The sequence below is a fragment of the Ranitomeya variabilis genome, chromosome 5 (assembly GCF_051348905.1).
Source record: "Ranitomeya variabilis isolate aRanVar5 chromosome 5, aRanVar5.hap1, whole genome shotgun sequence".
Classification (NCBI taxonomy): Eukaryota; Metazoa; Chordata; class Amphibia; order Anura; family Dendrobatidae; genus Ranitomeya; species Ranitomeya variabilis.
This window is the reverse complement of record NC_135236.1, coordinates 480524058-480544573: the sequence shown is the minus strand read 5'-3', so window position 1 is coordinate 480544573 and position 20516 is coordinate 480524058. Positions and strand designations below refer to the sequence as shown.

General features: G+C 45.0%; 1 protein-coding gene across 1 annotated transcript in view; it reads left to right on the top strand.

Annotated features, from left to right (window-relative positions):
• Positions 1–20516, top strand: part of LOC143775062 (dynein axonemal heavy chain 3-like) — a 2972411-nt gene that overhangs the window by 1709749 nt on the left and 1242146 nt on the right. The window contains exon 44 of the mRNA XM_077262897.1: positions 1347–1373. Coding sequence (XP_077119012.1) covers positions 1347–1373 — 27 coding nt within the window. The remainder of the gene's footprint in view (positions 1–1346; positions 1374–20516) is intronic.

Sequence of the window (20516 nt, the reverse complement as noted above, 5' to 3'; positions counted from 1 at the left end):
ACGTTATGTGTCCATCACGGCACACTGGGTGAATGTGGTGGATGCAGGGTCCACAGGCGACATCAATTTAGGGACAGTTGTGCCTAGCCCACGGTCTAGGAAACAGTTGGCTGTAGGCGTTCGCACCCCCTCCTCCTCCTCCTCCTCGTCCTCCTGCAGAAGCTACAGCTCTTCCACAGAACGCAGTCTGCCAACCACTCCATCGGCAGATGACACTGTTGCACACCAGTTGTCCCATTATGGGCCAGCTACTGCCAAGCGTCAGCAGGCTGTATTGGCTATGAAGTGTTTGGGCGACAACAGACACACCGCGGAAGTTCTGTCCGAGTTCTTGCAACAAGAAACGCAGTCGTGGCTAGGCACAGTAGATCTTGAGGCAGGCAAGGTAGTGAGTGATAACGGAAGGAATTTCATGGCTGCCATCTCCCTTTCCCAACTGAAACACATTCCTTGCCTGGCTCACACCTTAAACCTGGTGGTGCAGTGCTTATTGAAAACTTATCCTGGGTTCTCCGACCTGCTCCTCAAAGTGCGTGCACTTTGCTCACATATCCGACGTTCGCCTGTACACGCCAGCCGTATGCAGACCTATCAGCGGTCTTTGAACCTTCCCCAGCATCGCCTAATCATAGACGTTGCAACAAGGTGGAACTCAACACTGCACATGCTTCAGAGACTGTGCGAACAGAGGCGTGCTGTTATTTATTTGTGGGAGGATACACGGGCAGGCAGTAGGATGGCAGACATGGAGTTGTCAGGTGTGCAGTGGTCTAAGATACAAGACATGTGTCAAGTCCTTCAGTGTTTTGAGGAATGCACACGGCTGGTTAGTGCAGACAACGCCGTAATAAGCATGAGCATCCCCCTAATGCGTCTGCTGATGCAAAGTTTGACGCACATAAAGGAGCAGGCGTCTGCACCAGAGGAAGAGGAAAGCCTTGATGACAGTCAGCCATTGTCTGGTCAGGGCAGTGTACAGGACGAGGTAGCGGGCGAAGAGGAGGTGGAGGACGAGGAGGATGATGGGGATGAGTATATTTTTAATGCCGAACCTTTCCCGGGGGCACAGGAAATTGGTTGCGTGTCACGGCCGGGTTCTGGTTTTTTGAGGGACACAAGTGACGTAGATTTGCCTGCAACTGCCCCTCAACCAATCACAACCGGAGATTTGACAACTGGAACTTTGGCCCACATGGCGGATTATGCCTTACGTATCCTAAAAAGGGACACACGCATTACGAAAATGATGAACGATGACGATTACTGGTTGGCCTGCCTCCTTGATCCACGCTATAAAGGCAAATTGCAAAATATTATGCCACATGAGAACTTGGAACTAATATTAGCAACCAAACAATCAACTCTTGTTGACCGTTTGCTTCAGGCATTTCCAGCACACAGCGCACGTGATCGTTCTCACACGAGCTCCAGGGGGCAGCAGACTAGGAGTGTTAGGGGTGCACACATCAGAAGTGGCGTTGGACAGAGGGGTTTTCTGACCAGGTTGTGGAGTGATTTTGCTATGACCGCAGACAGGACAGGTACTGCTGCATCAATTGAAAGTGACAGGAGACAACATTTGTCCAGTATGGTTACTAACTATTTTTCATCCCTTATCGATGTTCTCCCTCAACCGTCATTCCCATTTGATTACTGGGCCTCCAAATTAGACACCTGGCCAGAATTGGCAGAATATGCATTGCAGGAGCTTGCTTGCCCGGCAGCAAGTGTCCTACCAGAAAGAGTATTCAGTGCTGCAGGTTCAATATTAACCGAAAAAAGGACTCGTCTGGCTACCCAAAATGTTGACGATCTAACATTCATTAAAATGAACCACAACTGGATTTCGAAATCTTTTGCCCCACCTTGCCCGGCCGACACCTAGCTTTCCTATGAAAAGCTCTTGCCTGTGAATTACTTTTCTAATGTCTAATTTGCTGCAGCTGATTGTACAGCATACGACATGTTTACACCTCCCTAAATGGCAAAACTCCCCACACGGGGCCGTGGTATCGCGACTTGGCGCAAGCACCCGTGAGACTGCTGTTTGTCTGAAGAGGTGGGTGTGCTCGCTTTTGGTTGACGGCATTGCTACTGGGTCCCTCATAGTACAATGTAGTGTCTCTGGTGGTGGTGGTGCGCACCCAACGTCAGACACACCGTTGTAACATGAGGGGCCCTGGGGCGGTCCCGCCGGCCTCAAGAGTGTTCCCCCCTACCCCAGCTCAAAATGTGCTCTACCACGTGCAAAATTATGTCGCACAGCTCCACCAATCTTTAGTCTATTCGCTGACATCATTCAATGTCTGGCACTGACAATACAAATTTGTAGACATCTATGATGCAACTTAAAGTAGTCTGTGTCTGTGTCCTATATTGGCACCATTAAATAGTTACTGCCAAATTACTATGTCAGAAACTCAGTAGATGAGCCCACCCCTGTACCTAAGTATGCCACCTTTTTTTTTGTTTTGGTTGTTTTGCGAGACATTAACATCTATTTATATTTTGGGAGTACTGGGACAGACACTCCTTGCACTACTCCTCCACTCACCACCAAGCTGCCTGTGTATCCATGTAACCGCTGTAAAGCTGCCATGAGCCTATTGTTTGTTATTTTAGGCCTTTGATAGCCTGTCTGCGGTCCCTACTTTAAATACTCCTCCACTCATCACCAGCTGCCTGCCCGTGAATCCATGTAACCGCTGTAAAGCTGCCATGAGCCTATTGTTTGTTATTTTAGGCCTTTGATAGCCTGTCTGCGGTCCCTACTTTAAATACTCCTCCACTCACCACCAAGCTGCCTGTGTATCCATGTAACCGCTGTAAAGCTGCCATGAGCCTATTGTTTGTTATTTTAGGCCTTTGATAGCCTGTCTGCGGTCCCTACTTTAAATACTCCTCCACTGACCACCAAGCTGCCTGCCCGTGTATCCATGTAACCGCTGTAAAACTGCCATGAGCCTATTGTTTGTTATTTTAGGCCTTTGATAGCCTGTCTGCGGTCCCTACTTTAAATACTCCTCCACTCATCACCAAGCTGCCTGTGTATCCATGTAACCGCTGTAAAGCTGCCATGAGCCTATTGTTTGTTATTTTAGGCCTTTGATAGCCTGTCTGCGGTCCCTACTTTAAATACTCCTCCACTCACCACCAAGCTGCCTGTGTATCCATGTAACCGCTGTAAAGCTGCCATGAGCCTATTGTTTGTTATTTTAGGCCTTTGATAGCCTGTCTGCGGTCCCTACTTTAAATACTCCTCCACTCATCACCAGCTGCCTGCCCGTGTATCCATGTAACCGCTGTAAAGCTGCCATGAGCCTATTGTTTGTTATTTTAGGCCTTTGATAGCCTGTCTGCGGTCCCTACTTTAAATACTCCTCCACTCACCACCAAGCTGCCTGTGTATCCATGTAACCGCTGTAAAGCTGCCATGAGCCTATTGTTTGTTATTTTAGGCCTTTGATAGCCTGTCTGCGGTCCCTACTTTAAATACTCCTCCACTCATCACCAGCTGCCTGCCCGTGTATCCATGTAACCGCTGTAAAGCTGCCATGAGCCTATTGTTTGTTATTTTAGGCCTTTGATAGCCTGTCTGCGGTCCCTACTTTAAATACTCCTCCACTCACCACCAAGCTGCCTGTGTATCCATGTAACCGCTGTAAAGCTGCCATGAGCCTATTGTTTGTTATTTTAGGCCTTTGATAGCCTGTCTGCGGTCCCTACTTTAAATACTCCTCCACTGACCACCAAGCTGCCTGCCCGTGTATCCATGTAACCGCTGTAAAACTGCCATGAGCCTATTGTTTGTTATTTTAGGCCTTTGATAGCCTGTCTGCGGTCCCTACTTTAAATACTCCTCCACTCACCACCAAGCTGCCTGCCCGTGTATCCATGTAACCGCTGTAAAACTGCCATGAGCCTATTGTTTGTTATTTTAGGCCTTTGATAGCCTGTCTGCGGTCCCTACTTTAAATACTCCTCCACTCACCACCAAGCTGCCTGTGTATCCATGTAACCGCTGTAAAGCTGCCATGAGCCTATTGTTTGTTATGTTAGGCCTTTGATAGCCTGTCTGCGGTCCCTACTTTAAATACTCCTCCACTCACCACCAAGCTGCCTGTGTATCCATGTAACCGCTGTAAAGCTGCCATGAGCCTATTGTTTGTTATTTTAGGCCTTTGATAGCCTGTCTGCGGTCCCTACTTTAAATACTCCTCCACTCACCACCAAGCTGCCCGTGTATCCATGTAACCGCTGTAAAACTGCCATGAGCCTATTGTTTGTTATTTTAGGCCTTCGAAGCCTGTCTGCGGTCCCTCCTTCCACTAGGCCTCCACTGACCAGACCACTGCTGCCCGTGTACCCCTGGAACCAATTTTAAAGTGCCTACAGCCAGCCCATTTTATTGTGTTAGGCCTTCGAAGCCTGTCTGCGGTCCCTCCTTCCACTAGGCCTCCACTGACCAGACCACTGCTGCCCGTGTACCCCTGGAACCAATTTTAAAGTGCCTACAGCCAGCCCATTTTATTGTGTTAGGCCTTCGAAGCCTGTCTGCGGTCCCTCCTTCCACTAGGCCTCCACTCACCTGACCACTGCTGCCCGTGTACCCCTGGAACCAATAATAAAGTGCCTACAGCCAGCCCATTTTATTATGTTAGGCCTTTGAAGCCTGTCTGCGGTCCCTCCTTCCACTAGGCCTCCACTGACCAGACCACTGCTGCCCGTGTACCCCTGGAACCAATAATAAAGTGCCTACCGCCAGCCCATTTTATTATGTTAGGCCTTCGAAGCCTGTCTAAGGTCCCTCCTTCCACTAGGCCTCCACTCACCTGACCACTGCTGCCCGTGTACCCCTGGAACCAATAATAAAGTGCCTAGAGCCTATTTTTTTATTTAATTTAATATTAATAAAGCCAGGATGAACTACGATATACCACGCTATGAGCTACCCAGTTGACAATTCTTTTGCGAGAAAAGCCATCCCACCCCTCCACCTGCATGTTAAAGACCGCATTGTCCTTGCATTCTGTCAATTTGTCAGTCCAAAGGTATACCTGACAACAGACACATGGACCTGTAGGCCTGGCCACGGAAGGTTACGTGTCCTTTGTGGCTAAATGGGTTAATGTATTGGATGCATGGTCCACACAGGGGACAGCCTGCAAAGTCTGTCTGCAGTCCCTAGTTCAAGTTGTCCTCAACTGAATAAAGCTGAGCTTCTACCTTCTGGCTCTGATTAACTGCTGTTTTTAAAAAAATTGGCTGTTCCGTCCTTCTAAAGGTGTCTGCCCCTGCCTGGTGTTGTCCTCAACTGAATAAAGCTGAGCTTCAACCTTCAGTTCCAAACATACAACAGAAAACTGGTACAATACAAAAAGTGGCCTCCAGCTACAAAAACTTTCTCCTACAAGTAGTTAACTGACAGTTTTTTTTCCAGTGAAAACACAGATATGGCATCCAACGAGTGTTGTCCTGTCTCGTCTTCTTTATATTATTGCCAAGAAGCTGCAACTGAATAAAGCTGAGCTTCAACCTTCAGTTCCAAATTACCATTTTTAAAAAAGCAATTGGCTGTTCCGGCCTACTAAAGGTGTCTGTCTGCCCCTGCCTGGTGTTGTCCTCAACTGAATAAAGCTGAGCTTCAACCTTCTGTTCCAAATTACCATTTTTAAAAATGCAATTGGCTGTTCCGGCCTACTAAAGGTGTCTGTCTGCCCCTGCCTGGTGTTGTCCTCAACTGAATAAAGCTGAGCCTCAACCTTCTGTTCCAAATTACCATTTTTAAAAATGCAATTGGCTGTTCCGGCCTACTAAAGGTGAATGTCTGCCCCTGCCTGGTGTTGTCCTCAACTGAATAAAGCTGAGCTTCAACCTTCAGTTCCAAATTACCATTTTTAAAAATGCCATTGGCTGTTCCGGCCTACTAAAGGTGTCTGTCTGCCCCTGCCTGGTGTTGTCCTCAACTGAATAAAGCTGAGCTTCTACCTTCTGCCTCTTACTAACTGCTGTTTTTTTAAAAAATTGGCTGTTCCGGCCTACTAAAGGTGTCTGTCTGCCCCTGCCTGGTGTTGTCCTCAACTGAATAAAGCTGAGCTTCAACCTTCTGTTCCAAATTACCATTTTTAAAAATGCAATTGGCTGTTCCGGCCTACTAAAGGTGTCTGTCTGCCCCTGCCTGGTGTTGTCCTCAACTGAATAAAGCTGAGCCTCAACCTTCTGTTCCAAATTACCATTTTTAAAAATGCAATTGGCTGTTCCGGCCTACTAAAGGTGTCTGTCTGCCCCTGCCTGGTGTTGTCCTCAACTGAATAAAGCTGAGCTTCAACCTTCTGTTCCAAATTACCATTTTTAAAAATGCAATTGGCTGTTCCGGCCTACTAAAGGTGTCTGTCTGCCCCTGCCTGGTGTTGTCCTCAACTGAATAAAGCTGAGCCTCAACCTTCTGTTCCAAATTACCATTTTTAAAAATGCAATTGGCTGTTCCGGCCTACTAAAGGTGAATGTCTGCCCCTGCCTGGTGTTGTCCTCAACTGAATAAAGCTGAGCTTCAACCTTCAGTTCCAAATTACCATTTTTAAAAATGCCATTGGCTGTTCCGGCCTACTAAAGGTGTCTGTCTGCCCCTGCCTGGTGTTGTCCTCAACTGAATAAAGCTGAGCTTCTACCTTCTGCCTCTTACTAACTGCTGTTTTTTTAAAAAATTGGCTGTTCCGGCCTACTAAAGGTGTCTGTCTGCCCCTGCCTGGTGTTGTCCTCAACTGAATAAAGCTGAGCTTCAACCTTCTGTTCCAAATTACCATTTTTAAAAATGCAATTGGCTGTTCCGGCCTACTAAAGGTGTCTGTCTGCCCCTGCCTGGTGTTGTCCTCAACTGAATAAAGCTGAGCCTCAACCTTCTGTTCCAAATTACCATTTTTAAAAATGCAATTGGCTGTTCCGGCCTACTAAAGGTGAATGTCTGCCCCTGCCTGGTGTTGTCCTCAACTGAATAAAGCTGAGCTTCAACCTTCAGTTCCAAATTACCATTTTTAAAAATGCCATTGGCTGTTCCGGCCTACTAAAGGTGTCTGTCTGCCCCTGCCTGGTGTTGTCCTCAACTGAATAAAGCTGAGCTTCTACCTTCTGCCTCTTACTAACTGCTGTTTTTTTAAAAAATTGGCTGTTCCGGCCTACTAAAGGTGTCTGTCTGCCCCTGCCTGGTGTTGTCCTCAACTGAATAAAGCTGAGCTTCAACCTTCTGTTCCAAATTACCATTTTTAAAAATGCAATTGGCTGTTCCGGCCTACTAAAGGTGAATGTCTGCCCCTGCCTGGTGTTGTCCTCAACTGAATAAAGCTGAGCTTCAACCTTCAGTTCCAAATTACCATTTTTAAAAATGCCATTGGCTGTTCCGGCCTACTAAAGGTGTCTGTCTGCCCCTGCCTGGTGTTGTCCTCAACTGAATAAAGCTGAGCTTCAACCTTCAGTTCCAAATTACCATTTTTAAAAATGCAATTGGCTGTTCCGGCCTACTAAAGGTGTCTGTCTGCCCCTGCCTGGTGTTGTCCTCAACTGAACAAAGCTGAGCTTCCACATTCTGGCTTTCGCCCTATACTATCAGATATTAAACTGCATTTGGCCTACTAGGGTGGTTATGCCCTTGAAACAGTGTCTGCTGCTCTTGGGTTTGCTACTCCACTGAACAAAGCAATGCCGCCTGTTTAGTCCTGTTACCAATTTTGAACTGCATTTAGCCTACTTTATTCTTTGGCCCTATATCTGTTTCCTCCTCATCCTGCCCATTGCCCAGCCACTGCTAGATGAGTCTGCTGGTACATTGACCTAGACCACTACATTCCCCTTATACTCTACACAGCCAGAATCTGACCCTGCTGAAAGTAAGGTTCCCCTTCCCGCATGTTATACCACCTTACCCAGGGACAGAGAGGAAGGTGCAGATGAAAGTGCAGGTTCCTTCATCAGGTGGGGGGGCATACTCGTTGGCGACGTCACTGGCACAGGGCCCCTCAGAGTACGCAAAAGTGTCGCTGCTGGTGGGAGGCGCCCCCGCCATGCAAACACACATCGCTGTACTTTGAGGGGCCCTGTGCCAGTGCCAATGCGAACGAGTGGGCCCCCCCTGCTTGCTCAGGATCACAGCACTTGCAACGTTGAAATACTTACCTTTCCCTGCAACACCGCCGTGACGTAGTCCGCATTTCCTGGGCCCACGAAAAACTTGAGCCGGCCCTACTCCCCCCACAACTTTTGCCAAATGACCCCCAATTCCCTATGCCCAACTATTATTATAAAGTTAATTAAGATTGACAAGCTTCAGAAACAAGAATGGATGTTTTTGGCATTAAAATGGGCACTGTAGGTGTTTTCCTGGCCTCCACTCACTGCCGACTATGCTTCCCCATTGACTTGCATTGGGTTTCGTGTTTCGGTCGATCCCCGACTTTTAGCGATAATCGGCCGACTGCACTCGACTCGACTCTGGACAAAATCGGGTTTCACAAAACCCGACTCGATCTTAAAAAAATGAAAGTCGCTCAACTCTAACCCTGTCCCTTTTGGCTTCTGTCTGTCCTTACCTTTTGTTGGATTAGTGCAGCGGTGAGACCAGTGCTCTCACCTGCCAGTTCCCTACTTAGGGATAAGAGCAGGGCAAGTGAGAGACTAGGCATCCTGCTCAGCGATGGGGTGAAAGAACCCATATAGAGATGTTAGGGAGATTAGGGTACAGCCTCAGGTGAGTGCAGGAGGTATCCATTTCCCCGTTCCTTATTGTTAGGGACCACCATTGTTATTGTGTCCATGGTGTTCCACTGTTTGTGGTGTTGTTTGGTGACCGACCAACCGTTTGGTCACGTCAGACTGTGTCAGTCACTCTGTGACACATTTATTAGCATTCTGAATAGGACTTGTGCACAGTATATACCCTAATGGAATAAACATGCTAGAAATAGGAAGAAACCAGTATGGCTGAATAGAATTGTAAGGGGGACAAAAAGTGACAAAAAGAAAGCATTTAAAGAATTAAAGCAAGTAGGTAGTGTTGAGGCATTAAATAAATACAGAAAATTAAAGTCTGTAAAAAGCAAATCAAGGCAGCAAAGATTGAGACAGAGAGACTCATTGCCAGAGAAAGTAATAATAATCCCAAAATATTCTTTAACTACATAAATGGTAAGAAACTAAAAAAATTATAGTGTTGGTCCCCTTAAAAATAGTCTGGGTGAAATATTGGATGGAGATTAGGAAAAAGCCAATGTGCTAAATGACTTTTTTTCAACAGTATTTACACAAGAAAATCCCATGACAGACAACATGATCAGTGATAACAAAAATTCACCATTAAATGTCACCTGCTTAACCCAGCAGGAATACAGAGGTGTCTAAAAATTACTAAAGTTGACAGTTCCCCGGGCCCGGATGGGATACACCCCCGAGTACTGCAGGAATTAACTACTGTCATAGATAGACCATTATTTTTAATCTTTAAAGATTCAATAATAACAGGGTCTGTACCACAGGACTAGCGTATAGCAAATGAGGTGCCAATATTCAAAAAGGGGACAAAAACTGAGCTTGGAAATTATAGGACAGTAAGCTTAACCTCTACTGTGGGTAAAATCCTGGAGGGTATTCTAAGAGATGCTATACTGGAGTATCTGAAGAGGAATAACCTCATGACTAGTGTTGAGCGATACCGTCCGATACTTGAAAGTATCGGTATCGGAAAGTATCGGCCGATACCGGCAAAGTATCGGATCTAATCCGATACCGATACCCGATACCAATACAAGTCAATGGGACTCAAGTATCGGACGGTATTCCTGATGGTTCCCAGGGTCTGAAGGAGAGGAAACTCTCCTTCAGGCCCTGGGATCCATATTAATGTGTAAAATAAAGAATTAAAATAAAAAATATTGCTATACTCACCTCTCCGACGCAGCCTGGACCTCACCGAGGGAACCGGCAGCGTTGTTTGCTTAAAATGCGCGCGTTTCCTGCCTCCCGCGACGTCACGGCTTCTGATTGGTCGCGTGCCGCCCATGTGGCCGCGACGCGACCAATCACAGCAAGCCGTGACGTAATTTTGAGGTCCTGGAAGCCTAATTCTAGGCATTCAGGATTTTAAAATTACGTTCCGGCTTGTGATTGGTCGCGTCGCGGTCACATGGGCGACGCGACCAATCACAAGCCGTGACATCAGGGGAGGCAGGACACGCGCGCATTTTAAAATTACGTAATGCAGAAATAGGCATACAGGACCTGAAATTACGTCACGGCTTGCTGTGATTGGTCGCGTCGCGGCCACATGGGCGGCACGCGACCAATCAGAAGCCGTGACGTCGCGGGAGGCAGGAAACGCGCGCATTTTAAGCAAACAACGCTGCCGGTTCCCTCGGTGAGGTCCAGGCTGCGTCGGAGAGGTAAGTATAGCAATATTTTTTATTTTAATTCTTTATTTTACACATTAATGTTGTATTTTACACATTAATGTTGTTTCGATACCGATACCCGATACCACAAAAGTATCGGATCTCGGTATCGGAATTCCAATACCCGCAAGTATCGGCCGATACCCGATACCCGCAAGTATCGGCCGATACCCGATACTTGCGGTATCGGAATGCTCAACACTACTCATGACCCAATATCAGCATGGGTTTACTAGGGACCGTGGTGTATATGGAATTTTCAAAAGCTTTTGATACGGTGCCACGCAAAAGGTTGATACATAAAATGAGAACAATGGGAAAAGGGAAAATATGTGTAAGTGGGTTAATAACTGGCTCAGGGATAGGAATCAAAGGGTGGTTATTAATGGAAGCATGTAAGGTCATGCACTTGAGTAGAGCAAATAAGATGTATAATTATGTGCTTAATTGTAAAAACACTGGGCAAAACCATCAATGAAAAACACCTGGGTGTATGGGTGGAAAGAAAAACTCACAATCAGTGGCCAATGTCAGGCAGCTGCTACAAAGGCAAATAAAATAATGGGATGCATTAAAAGAGGCATAGATGGTCATAAGGAGAACATAATTTTACCTTTATTCAAGTCACTAGTGCGACCACACTTAGAATACTGTGTACAGTTCTGGTCTCCGGTGTATAAGAAAGACATAGCTGAACTAGAGTGGGTGCAGAGAAGAGCGACCAAGGTTATTAGAGGACTGGGGGGTCTGCAATACCAAGATAGGTTATTACACTTGGGGCTATTTAGTTTCGAAAAACGAAGGCTAAGCAGTATAAATACATAAGGGGACAGTACAAAGACCTTTCTAATGATCTTTTTACTCGTAGACCCGAAACAGGGACAAGGGGGCATCCTCTACGTCTGGAGGAAAGTAGGTTTAAGCATAATCACAGATGCGGATTCTTTACTGTAATAGCAGTAAGACTATGGAACTCTCTGCCATATGATGTTTTCATGAGTGATTCTTTACTAAAATTTAAGAGGGGACTGGATGCCTTACTTGAAAAGTATAATTTTACAGGTTATATATACTAGATTCGTTGATAGGGCGTTGATCCAGGGAACTAGTCTGATTGGCATATGTGGAGTCAGATAGGATTTTTTTTTCCCTGATGTGGAGCTTACTGTTTGCTGCAGGAGTTTTTTTTGCCTTCTTCTGGATTAACATGTTAGAGCATGTTAGGTTAGGATATGGGTTGAAGCAGATGGACTTAAGTCTTCCTTCAACCTTAAAAACTATATCATTATGCTTACCTCACCGCTGACTCTCCGGTCCCGTCTCTGACTCTCCGGCCCCTTCTCTTCTTTACACCACCCTTCTTGTCTTTGTCTCATCTTTAGATTGACATTGGCAGTAGTAAAATTCACTGGTGTCCATCTCTAGGTTGATGCTTCCAGGTTTCCAAGGTTCTGTTCCTGCGCCCGCAAAGCTCATGTTGCATGCGGAGACGTCATATATCTCAGTATAGCCCATGACTTTTGCAGACACATGGACAAAATTCTCCTGAGCCTAGCGACCAAGGTCCACGGATTTCAACGCTGTCAATGCAAATCCGCAGAGGCAGCAAGGACAGGATGAATGGCGGTGAGGAGTGGAGGTGCTGAAAATGTGAGTATAAGATTTTTTTTTTACATTTTGGTGGCTTTTTGATGTTCAGAACAATTGTGTCCAGTGGCCACCATTTTTCTGAATCCATGCAGAAATTAATTAATATAAAAAACACATTTTAGCGAATGCTGATTTTCATAAAATTCAAATTCGAGTAGAATTCAATTCCACTCATATGTATTCACTCAGCTCTAGTTGAAGTCTATAGTTTTAATCTAGTGTGGAACTAAGCAGCTTTCTCATATCTGACAGTGTATTGGCCTAAAATATACTGCCCAACAAGTGTTGTATTTCAGTGGTACTAATTAGCAGCATGATGTGTTTTAAAAATAGGGCACAATTGTTATTGAATTGGGAATATTTTTCAATGTATCTTTTTCTCAAATTTATCATATTCATTTCAGTAGAAATTTATTTATCACTTTTTTAATATCTTTCGTAAAATATTATGCTAGTTATGTATTAAGTAAGAGAAGAAACATGCATTGCAGTATGACCAATGACATCTTTTTCATCTTTTACATGAAATGGTGCCCCTTTTTACCAATTGAAGGCTGGTGAAAGAAATGTTCATGTAATCGTAAGTATGGAAATATTTTACTCCTATGATAGTAGCTCCAATTGCTCAATATAATAAGCAATATAGATTGTTGTTTTTTTGCACTTATGTGCCATATATTTGTGTATTTAATTGGTATTAGTGGTGCTCAAATATTTTAAAATTAGAATTTGTGAGCTTCGGCAAATTTAAAAAAACCCCCTCAATTTGCAGGTACTCTAATTTCTCTGAAAAGAGAGATGCATTACACTCTGAGATTTCCTAGGACCCATTTCAAGCTTTATAACGTAAACACTGCCTTAATGGTGTAAAAGTGACCTTCACTTATATGGCGAAATCATTCTTCACTTCACTTCACTTCAAAATCGTTTGTTTTAGCACACACACTTTCTGTACACTATATTTTGAGTATTTTATTTTTACCTTTTCTGCCTATTGCTATTGTTATGCTGTGAGCTATGATATCTGCTCATAAAAACATTTACCCCAAAATTTGTTGCTGCACTGCACTCAATTCTTCTGCTGTTTTATAGACTTTGATAGGTCATGCCATACTATGTAAAGTATGTAATATAATAGCAGCAAGACATTGTTTGAAAGCCTGCCCGGTTCAACCCAAGGTTATGTTAGCCTTCTTTGGCTGGATGTCATTTAAAATAGTGGTGGGCATGTTTGCCATTTGGTGCAAATCGAATTGAAATTTGAAATCACCAGCATCATCTGACAGCGAGGGAACCGCAGCGCTCTGTTTTGTAGTAGTAATCTGTTATGGACCTGGTGGTTAGGAGCACCCGAAATGACCTGATGGTTAAACTATCACACAGGACGAGCTCTGGGAAGTGGGAGCTCTGCTGACCGCAAGCCTAATCCTATCACACACACACTAGAAATAGCTGTGGAGCGTACCTAACTCTGCCTAGACGCCTCTTCACAGCCTAAGAGTTAACTACCCCTAAAGATAGGAAATAAAGCCTAACTTGCCTCAGAGAAATTTCCCCAAAGGAAAAGGCAGCCCCCCACAAATATTGACTGTGAGTTAAGATGAAAGTCACAAACATAAGAATGAAACAGGTTTCAGCAAAGGAGGCCAGACTTCACTAAATAGTCAGAGGATAGAAAAGGTATCTTTGCGGTCAGCACAAAACACTACAAAAAGCCATGCAGAGTGTGCAAAAAGACCCCCGCACCGACTCACGGTGCGGAGGTGCCACTCTGCCTCCCAGAGCTTCCAGCTACCAAGGCAATATCATGATAGCAAGCTGGACAAAAAAACAAAGATCAGCAAATAAACTAGCAGGGACTTAGCTTATGCTGGAGTAGACAGGTCCTCAGAAAGATACAAGAGAGAACTGAACCAGTACTAGAACATTGACAGCTGGCATCAAGTAACGATCTGAGTGGAGTTAAATAGAACAGCCAGCCTGGGACCAAACAAGGACAGCTGAGGAAGGAACCTCAGAACCAGCAGCTCCACTCACAGCCACCAGAGGGAGTCCATGGGCTGAACTCGCCGAAGTACCATTCATGACCACAGGAGGGAGTTCGAGAACAGAATTCACAACAGTACCCCCCCTTGAGGAGGGGTCACCGAACCCTCACCAGAGCCCCCAGGCCGATCAGGACAAGCCAAATGAAAGGCACGAACTAGATCGGCAGCATGAACATCAGAGGCAACAACCCAGGAATTATCTTCCTGACCATAACCCTTCCACTTGACCAGGTACTGAAGTTTCCATCTCGAAATACGAGAATCTAAAATCTTCTCCACCACATACTCCAACTCCCCCTCAACCAACACCGGGGCAGGAGGGTCAACGGAGGGAACCATAGGCGCCACATATCTCTGCAACAACGACCTATGGAACACATTATGGATGGCAAAAGAAGCTGGAAGGGCCAAACGAAATGACACAGGATTGAGAATTTCAGAAATCTTATAAGGACCAATGAAACGAGGCTTAAACTTAGGAGAAGAAACCTTCATAGGAACATAACGAGACGACAACCAAACCAAATCTCCAACACGAAGTCGGGGACCAACACAGCGACGGCGGTTAGCGAAACATTGAGCCTTCTCCTGGGACAATGTCAAATTGTCCACTTCGTGAGTCCAAATTTGCTGTAACCTGTCCACCACAGAATCTACACCAGGACAGTCCGAAGGCTCAACCTGCCCTGAAGAAAAACGAGGATGGAAACCAGAATTACAGAAAAAAGGCGAAACCAAAGTAGCCGAGCTGGCCCGATTATTAAGGGCGAACTCAGCCAAAGGCAAAAAGGACACCCAATCATCCTGATCAGCAGAAACAAAGCATCTCAGATATGTCTCCAAAGTCTGATTGGTTCGTTCGGTTTGTCCATTTGTCTGAGGATGGAAAGCTGAAGAAAAAGACAAATCAATGCCCATCTTAGCACAAAAGGACCGCCAAAACCTTGAAACAAACTGGGAACCTCTGTCCGACACGATGTTCTCCGGAATGCCATGCAAACGAACCACATGCTGGAAAAATAATGGAACCAAATCAGAGGAGGAAGGTAATTTAGGCAAGGGTACCAAATGGACCATCTTAGAGAAGCGATCACAAACCACCCAGATGACCGACATCCTTTGAGAGACAGAGAGATCTGAAATAAAATCCATGGAAATATGCGTCCAGGGCCTTTTCGGGACCGGCAAGGGCAAAAGCAACCCACTGGCACGAGAACAGCAGGGCTTAGCCCGAGCACAAGTCCCACAGGACTGCACAAAAGAACGCACATCCCGTGACAAGGAAGGCCACCAAAAGGATCTAGCCACCAAATCTCTGGTACCAAAGATTCCAGGATGACCAGCCAACACCGAACAATGAACCTCTGAGATATCTCTACTAGTCCATCTATCAGGGACAAACAGTTTCTCCGCTGGACAACGGTCAGGTCTATCAGCCTGAAACTCCTGCAGCACCTGCCGCAAATCAGGAGAGATGGCAGACAAAATTGCCCCCTCTTTGAGAATACCAACCGGCTCAGGAACTCCCGGAGAATCAGGCATGAAACTCCTTGAAAGGGCATCAGCCTTCACATTCTTAGAACCCGAGAGGTATGAAACCACAAAATCGAAGCGGGAGAAAAACAGCAACCATCGAGCCTGTCTAGGATTCAACCGCTTGGCAGACTCGAGATAAGTCAGATTCTTGTGATCCGTTAAGACCACCACGCGATGCTTGGCTCCTTCAAGCCAATGTCGCCACTCCTCAAACGCCCACTTCATAGCCAACAACTCTCGATTGCCCACATCATAATTGCGCTCAGCAGGCGAAAACTTTCTAGAAAAGAAAGCACATGGTTTCATCACCAAGCCATCAGAAGTTCTTTGAGATAAAACAGCCCCTGCTCCAATCTCAGTAGCATCAACCTCGACCTGAAACAGGAGCGAAACATCTGGCTGACACAACACAGGGGCAGAAGAAAAACGACGCTTCAACTCCTGAAAAGCCTCAACGGCCGCAGAGGACCAATTGACCACATCAGCACCTTTCTTGGTCAAATCAGTCAATGGTTTAGCAACACTAGAAAAATTAGCGATGAAGCGACGGTAAAAATTAGCAAAGCCCAGGAATTTCTGAAGGCTCTTCACAGAAGTAGGCTGAGTCCAATCATAAATGGCCTGAACTTTAACAGGGTCCATCTCGATAGTAGAAGGGGAAAAAATGAAGCCCAAAAATGAAACCTTCTGAACTCCAAAGAGACATTTAGACCCTTTCACAAACAAGGAATTGGCATGAAGGAGCTGGAACACCATTCTAACCTGCTTCACATGAGACTCCCAATCATCCGAAAAGACCAAAATATCATCCAAATATACAATCATGAATCTATCCAGGTACTTTCGGAAGATGTCATGCATAAAGGACTGAAACACAGATGGAGCATTAGAAAGCCCAAATGGCATCACCAGGTACTCAAAATGGCCCTCGGGCGTATTAAATGCTGTTTTCCATTCATCGCCCTGCTTAATACGCACAAGATTATACGCGCCTCGAAGATCTATCTTGGTGAACCAACTAGCCCCCTTAATCCGAGCAAACAAATCAGATAGTAGCGGCAAAGGGTACTGAAATTTGACCGTGATTTTATTAAGAAGGCGGTAATCTATACAAGGTCTCAGAGAACCATCCTTCTTGGCCACAAAAAAGAACCCTGCTCCCAACGGTGACGACGACGGGCGAATATGCCCTTTCTCCAAGGACTCCTTTATATAACTCCGCATAGAGGCATGCTCTGGCACAGACAAATTGAACAGTCGGCCCTTAGGAAACTTACTACCAGGAATCAAATTAATAGCACAATCACAGTCCCTATGAGGAGGTAGGGCACTGGATTTGGGCTCATCAAATACATCCCGGTAATCCGACAAAAACTCAGGGAATTCAGAAGGAGTGGAAGACGAAATTGACAACAATGGAACATCTCCATGTACCCCCTGACAACCCCAACTGGACACAGACATTGATTTCCAATCCAATACTGGATTATGGACCTGTAGCCATGGCAAACCCAAAACGACCACATCATGCAGATTATGCAACACCAAAAAGCGAATATCCTCCTGATGTGCAGGAGCCATGCACATGGTCAATTGAGTCCAGTACTGAGGCTTATTCTTGGCCAAAGGCGTAGCATCAATTCCTCTCAATGGAATAGGATACTGCAAGGGCTCCAAGAAAAAACCACAGCGCCTGGCAAACGCCAAGTCCATCAAATTCAGGGCAGCGCCTGAATCCACAAATGCCATAACAGAATAGGATGACAAAGAGCAAATCAGAGTAACGGACAAAAGAAATTTAGGCTGTACCGTACCAATGGTGGCAGACCTAGCGAACCGCTTAGTGCGCTTAGGAAAATCAGAGATAGCATGAGTGGAGTCACCACAGTAAAAACACAGCCCATTCTGACGTCTGTGTTCTTGCCGTTCAGCTCTGGTCAAAGTCCTATCACATTGCATAGGCTCAGACCTCTGCTCAAAAGATACCGCCAAATGGTGCACAGCTTTGCGCTCACGCAAGCGTCGATCGATCTGAAAGGACATAGACTCATTCAGACCAGCAGGCGTGGGAAACCCCACCATAACATCCTTAGGGGCTTCAGAAAGACCCTTTCTGAAAATTGCTGCCAGGGCACATTCATTCCACTGAGTAAGCACAGACCACTTTCTAAACTTCTGACAATATACCTCCGCTTCATCCTGACCCTGACACAAAGCAAGCAAGATTTTCTCTGCCTGATCCACTGAATTCGGTTCATCATAAAGCAATCCAAGCGCCAGAAAAAACGCATCCACATTACGCAATGCAGGATCTCCTGGCGCAAGGGAAAATGCCCAGTCTTGAGGGTCGCCACGCAACAAAGAAATAATGATTTTTACTTGCTGAATGGGGTCACCAGAGGAGCGGGGTTTCAAAGCAAGAAACAGTCTACAATTATTTTTTAAATTCAGGAACTTAGATCTATCCCCAGAAAACAAATCAGGAATTGGAATTCTAGGCTCTAACATCGGATTCTGAACTACATAATCTTGAATGCTTTGTACCCTAGCAGTGAGTTGATCCATACAAGAGGACAGACCTTGAATGTCCATATCTACACCTGTGTCCTGAACCACCCAAGATTAAGGGGAAAAGAAAGACAAAACACACTGCAGAAAAAAAAATGGTCTCAGAACTTCTCTTATCCCTCTATTGAGATGCATTAACACTTTAGTGGCCAGCTGTACTGTTATGGACCTGGTGGTTAGGAGCACCCGAAATGACCTGATGGTTAAACTATCACACAGGACGAGCTCTGGGAAGTGGGAGCTCTGCTGACCGCAAGCCTAATCCTATCACACACACACTAGAAATAGCTGTGGAGCGTACCTAACTCTGCCTAGACGCCTCTTCACAGCCTAAGAGCTAACTACCCCTAAAGATAGGAAATAAAGCCTAACTTGCCTCAGAGAAATTTCCCCAAAGGAAAAGGCAGCCCCCCACAAATATTGACTGTGAGTTAAGATGAAAGTCACAAACATAAGAATGAAACAGGTTTCAGCAAAGGAGGCCAGACTTCACTAAATAGTCAGAGGATAGAAAAGGTATCTTTGCGGTCAGCACAAAACACTACAAAAAGCCATGCAGAGTGTGCAAAAAGACCCCCGCACCGACTCACGGTGTGGAGGTGCCACTCTGCCTCCCAGAGCTTCCAGCTACCAAGGCAATATCATGATAGCAAGCTGGACAAAAAAACAAAGATCAGCAAATAAACTAGCAGGGACTTAGCTTATGCTGGAGTAGACAGGTCCTCAGAAAGATCCAAGAGAGAACTGAACCAGTACTAGAACATTGACAGCTGGCATCAAGTAACGATCTGAGTGGAGTTAAATAGAGCAGCCAGCCTGGGACCAAACGAGGTCAGCTGAGGAAGGAACCTCAGAACCAGCAGCTCCACTCACAGCCACCAGAGGGAGTCCATGGGCCGAACTCGCCGAAGTACCATTCATGACCACAGGAGGGAGTTCGAGAACAGAATTCACAACAGTAATCTTACCTCCGATCAGAGCCATAGATGACAGCATAGGAAACACCAGATTTTTGGGGTGCCAAACCCGAACAGTAATGCGGACTTCAGGAGAACAGTAGAGATTCAGTAAGGACCTCGAACTTTACTGTTCTGAATTCGCTCATCTTTAGTCAAGAATAGCTGTAATAATAAACAATAAATTAACAAACTATAAATGGAAACTATGATGAATTATAATAAGGGACAGCTAGTGCTTACAATGACAATGACAGATGTCAGCGTTAAGTTTATATCAGCAGTAAGCGTAAAACAAAATGCAAAACTTAGTTGATGCTGGCAGTTTACAAAAATAGGCTACAAAGCTGTTTGTCAGTGATGACAACATTGATTGATAGATGTCAAAATTGCATTCATTTTAAGAGTGATGTGATTTTGGTGCATATAACAACTGTATTTGATATGTACAGAAATATTTTAGAAGGTGTAGTTGTTTATCATTAATATTGATATTCTTTTTTTTACATAGCGCCATCATATTGTCCATCACTTTACCACCATAAAAAATAACTCATAGTTACAATGATAAGCACAAACAAATGTCCAGATGAGCAAATGTTTTGAAAATCAAATTCGCTGGACTGATCGAATTTTCACCGAAAAAAAATAATTTTGTGAGGTTTATTATTGTCCAGAGAAAATGTGTATAATACTCTTAGGTCTTCTCGTACTGTATTAAACCCCTTTTAGCTTTTTAAAGCAAGGATAGCCTTATTAAAATTACCTCAATCTATGTGACTAGGAAAAAACAAACAGTAACCAGTGATAAGCAGCAACATATTTAATAATACGCTGCAGTATCACTCTCTTAGGTTACTGGTTTTCAAGAAAACCATCATTTTTATGCAAGACAATGCTCTATCACTTGCATTGAAGTACTCCACTTCTTGAGTAGCTATGTCTTGGCCCAGTCTTATTGTTTCAACTTCTGCACCTTGTTTGGTGAAGTTCAGGTTTTAGCCTCCCTTACCTTGCCATGTCTCTTTGGCACTGAGAACCTTGTACTTTTTAGCACTCCAAGGAGCTTGCAATTCTTGAATATGACAGCACAGGAGCATGATGTGCTTTTGATGGTTCTGTGTACACTCCCCAATATTTTAGAAATTTCAAGAGCTCTGCTTCCCTCTGTAAGATTTGTAGCTATTTTTGACTTGACAGAGTCAGTTAAATCACTTTTTGACCCATTTTGCTTGAGGAAAACAAGCTGCCTAATAATTCTGCAGAACTTGGTAAAGAACTAAAACTAAAGCAATACAGCAAGGACCAAATACCAAAACAAAAAT